The 3,763-nt window shown below is 66.3% G+C and overlaps 1 protein-coding gene and 1 long non-coding RNA gene across 2 annotated transcripts; one reads left to right on the plus strand and one right to left on the minus strand.

Moving 5' to 3' along the window:
- Positions 1-196: 196 nt before the first annotated feature.
- LOC113941715 lies at positions 197-843 on the minus strand. Its single transcript, XR_003525737.1, has 3 exons — positions 710-843; positions 367-432; positions 197-240 (listed from the first exon to the last, which is right to left on the minus strand). It is a non-coding gene; the product is annotated as an uncharacterized LOC113941715 (long non-coding RNA).
- Positions 844-1,256: 413 nt separating this feature from the next.
- LOC113941714 lies at positions 1,257-3,283 on the plus strand (the record flags this gene model as incomplete). Its single annotated transcript, XM_027632854.1, has 5 exons — positions 1,257-1,298; positions 1,530-1,948; positions 2,051-2,222; positions 2,253-2,643; positions 2,776-3,283. Coding segments are annotated over exons 1-5 (1,532 nt in total), but the record flags the coding sequence as incomplete, so codon positions are not given.
- Between the last annotated feature and the right edge of the window lie 480 nt (positions 3,284-3,763).

Consider the following 3,763-nt stretch of genomic DNA (forward strand, 5'->3'; position numbering starts at 1 on the left):
TGGGGGGGGGGACAGAAGGGGTCAGAGACCCCCAAAACCACCCCGAAATCCCCCCAAAATTACCCCAACCCCCCCAAAAATAACCCCAAAATACCCCCAAAATAACCCCAAACCCCCCAAAGTAACACCAAACCTCCCCAAAATAACAACAAAATACCCTCAAAATAACCCCAACCCCCCCCAAAATAACACCAAACCAACCCCGGGACCCCCAAACCTTCAGCACCTGAGGCACCTTCACTGGGCAGGGGAGGGGCAGAAGAAGTCAGGGACCCCCAACCCCCCCCCCCCCCCCCCCCCCCCCCCCCCCCCAACCCCCCCCCGAGACCCCCCAAAACCCCCCCCCAGGACCCCCCAGACCCTCACCCAGGACGGATCCCGCCACGATCGCGTATCCCAGGGCTTTGCTCAGGAGGATTTTCAGACACGGAACTGCGAGGGGGAAAAACACGAACGAGGGGGGGTCAGGGGGGTCCCAAATCCCCCCAAAATTACGCCCCCTCCTTGCCCACAACAAAGATGGCGCCGCCGCCTCTTGCCCACATCTTCCCTTGCCCATAACAAAGATGGCGGCGCGAGGCTTCGCCGCCAAAAACAAACATGGCGGCCACGCCCGCCCCACCCAATTCCATTATAAAACAAACCCCAGAAACACCCCAAACCCGCCCAAAACGCCCGAAAATCCCCCTCGCGAGCCTCCTCTCGGCACCGTTGAGGAGGTGGAAGCGCAAGAAGAGCTCGTCGAAGCAGCGCTCGGGCAGCAGGAACGGGACGAGCAGCGGCCGCAGCGGCTCCATGGCGGCGCCCGCGCTGAGGGGAGGGCGAGGACACGCCCACGCGGCGCCGCCATTCGCTGAGCGCGGGAGAAGTCCCGCCCTTCTCGACCCGCCCCGAAAACCCATTGGTTGAAACGCCAGGAACTCCTGCCAGTCAAAAGGAGCGCAGAGACGTGATTGGTTGTCAGGGTTTATTGAGCAACGCGATTAAATGAGAGGACACGGAGTCCCGCCCCCTCGGAGGCGCCCCGAGCGCTGATTGGCCAGTTCTGGTTAAATAGGTGAAAGGGCGAAATCTCCCCGAGAGACCCATGAAATGCCCCAAAGCAGTTCCTAAAACCCTCCAAAATCCTGAAATAATCGTAAATATTTTTCGCTTTTGGCGCATGCGCCCTTCATTATTTGAAACCCCCCCCGCGTGCCCTACGTGCCGTTACGCCCCCTTCTCGCGCGCATGCGCGGCACCGCCTCTCGCCCAACATGGCGCCGCCCGTGGCGGCGGCGGCGGCGGCGCTACCTTTGGCCGCCGCCTCCTTCTCCTTCCTCCTCCTCCTCCTCCTCCGCCGTCGCCGCCGCCGCCGCCGCCGCCTCTTCCTCCGCCGCCTCCTCCTCCTCCGCCACCTCCTGCGGCGCCGCCGCCGCCGCCTCTCGGCGCTGCGCCTGGCGCTGGGCCCGCCGGGGCCTACTCCGGGGCCTACTCCGGGGCCTACTCCGGGGCCCACTCCGGCGCCACCGGCGGCGGCCTCCTCGAAGCAGCAGCAGCAGCAGCAGCAGCGTCGCCGCCGTTGCCGCCGGAGCCGCGGGGGCCGCGTGTGGAGCCGCAGCCGCAGCTCGGCCTTCTGGGCCACGGTGCGGGAGAAGGCGCTGGGCGGGCACGAGTGGAGCGAGCGCTTCCGTCTCCCCCCGGCCACCTTCGACGAGCTGGTGTCGCGCCTGGGCGGCGCCATCGGGCGCCGGGACACGGCCATGAGGCGCGCGGTGCCCGCCGAGGTGCGCCTGGCGCTCACCCTCAGCCGCCTGGGCGCCGTCACCGAGTACCGAGCGCTCGAGGCCACCTTCGGGGTGTCCCGCAGCTCCGTCTGCAAGATCCTCAGGGACGTCTGCGGGGCCGTCGTGCGAATCCTGGGGGGGGACGAGGGAACCGGAGAGGGAACGGGAGAGGGAATGGGAGCGGGAATGGCGGTGGGAGCGGGGAGGTTGATGCTGCCCATGGATCTGCTCGCGGGGGAGGCAGGAACGGAAGTGGGAACGGGAATGGGAACAGCAATGGGAGTGGGAATGGGAACAGGAATGGGAACGAAAGCGGGAATGAGAACTGGGCAGCTCCAAATGCCCACGGATCTGCCAGACCTTCAAATCCCGAGGGATTCGGGGGCAAAATCCTGCCTGGAGATGGGAGGTGAGGGAGGAATTCCAGAGGATTCCAGCCAGGAATTGCACCTCCCAATGGATTCAGCCCCGGAAGTCCCAATCCCGATGGATTTGGGGTCGGAATCCCGACCCGCCGCGGAAGGTTCCGGAAGCCTCCTGCTCAATCCCGGCCCGGGATTCCCTCAGAATTCCAGGAATGCCGGGAACTGCCCCCGGAGGAGCAGCAGGAAAACCCAAATCCCGCCGAATTCCAGATGGGAATCCCCGGAAAACTCTGGGAAAACCTGGACTCCTCCGGCTGAAGGCTCCGGAAAGCCCCGAATTCCCCCCAATTCCAAGTGGGAATCCCAAGAAAACCCCCGGAAACGCCACATTGTCCTGAACTGCGGCCAGGAAACCCCGGGAAACCCTGGAAAACGTCGGATCCTGGCGGGAAACTCCGGAAAGATCCAGATCCCGACGGAAAAAAACTCCGGGAGACCCCAAATCCCAACGAATTCCAGCTGGGAACCACCGGGAAGCGCCAGAAAATGCCAAATCCCGGCGGAAGAGTCTGGAAAAAACCAAATTCCCACGGAAAATGTTGGAAAACTCCAGATTCCCACGGAAAATCCCAAAATTTTCCAGGATTCCGGCTGGGAACCCCAGGGAAATGCCAGGAAACTGACGGAAAATTCCGGAATTCCTGTGGGGAGCTCCCGGACCCAGCCGAGCTCCGGGCGTGAGCTCCCGGGAAACTCCTGGAAAACCCCTCTGGAAAACCCCGGGAAGCCAAATTCCGGCCGGGATCCCCCGGGAAACACCGGGAAAGCGGCGGAAAATTCCGGAACCCCCCAGATTCCCATGGAAAACGCCCCGATCGCCCCGGATGGCGGGCGGGACCCCCGGGATCCGGAATTCCGGCTGCCGCAGCTCCGGGGGGTCCTGGCGCGGCTGCGGGTCCCCATCCGAGCCCCCCCCGGGGGCCCCCCGGGGCTCTATCGCGACAGGGCGGGGGAGGGGCGGCACGTGGTGACCCTCCAGGCCACCGTGGATTCCCGGGGCTGCCTCTGGAACGTGGAGATCCAACCCCCCGGCACCAGGTTCCGGGACTCGGCGCTTTTCCGGAGGCTCGGGGGGAAAGGGGGGGAGGGGATGCGGAAAAGGGGGGGGGGGGGGGGAGGGGGGGGCCGGGGGGGGGGGGGGGGGGGGCGGGGGGGCTCGGCTGGCGCGGCGCGGGGCCGGGGGGGCCCTGGGGCGGCTGCGGCGGCGCTGGCGCTGCCTCCGCGAGCGCAACGACACCGAGCTCAGCTTCCTGCCCACCCTCCTCCTCGCCTGCGTCCTCCTGCACAACCTCTGCCAGCGACGGGGGGACCCCCTGCCCCCCAACCCCCCCCAGAGCCCCCCCGGCACCGCGGAGGGGGAGGGGGACTGGGGGGAGGGGGACTGGGGGGAGGGGGGGGAGGAGGAGGAGGAGGAGGGGAGGAGGGTGAGGGCGGCCGTGGCGGCGGCGCTGGAGGGGTGAAAAGGGGGGGTGGGAGCAAAATTGGGGGGGCCTGGAATAGAATTTGGGGGTCCCAGACCAGAATTGGGGGGGTTAGGGGATCCTGGTCCCAAATTTGGGGGGGTTAGGGGGG

Source organism: Corapipo altera, unplaced genomic scaffold (genome assembly GCF_003945725.1).
Source record: "Corapipo altera isolate COAL_440 unplaced genomic scaffold, ASM394572v1 56291, whole genome shotgun sequence".
NCBI classification, from domain to species: domain Eukaryota; kingdom Metazoa; phylum Chordata; class Aves; order Passeriformes; family Pipridae; genus Corapipo; species Corapipo altera.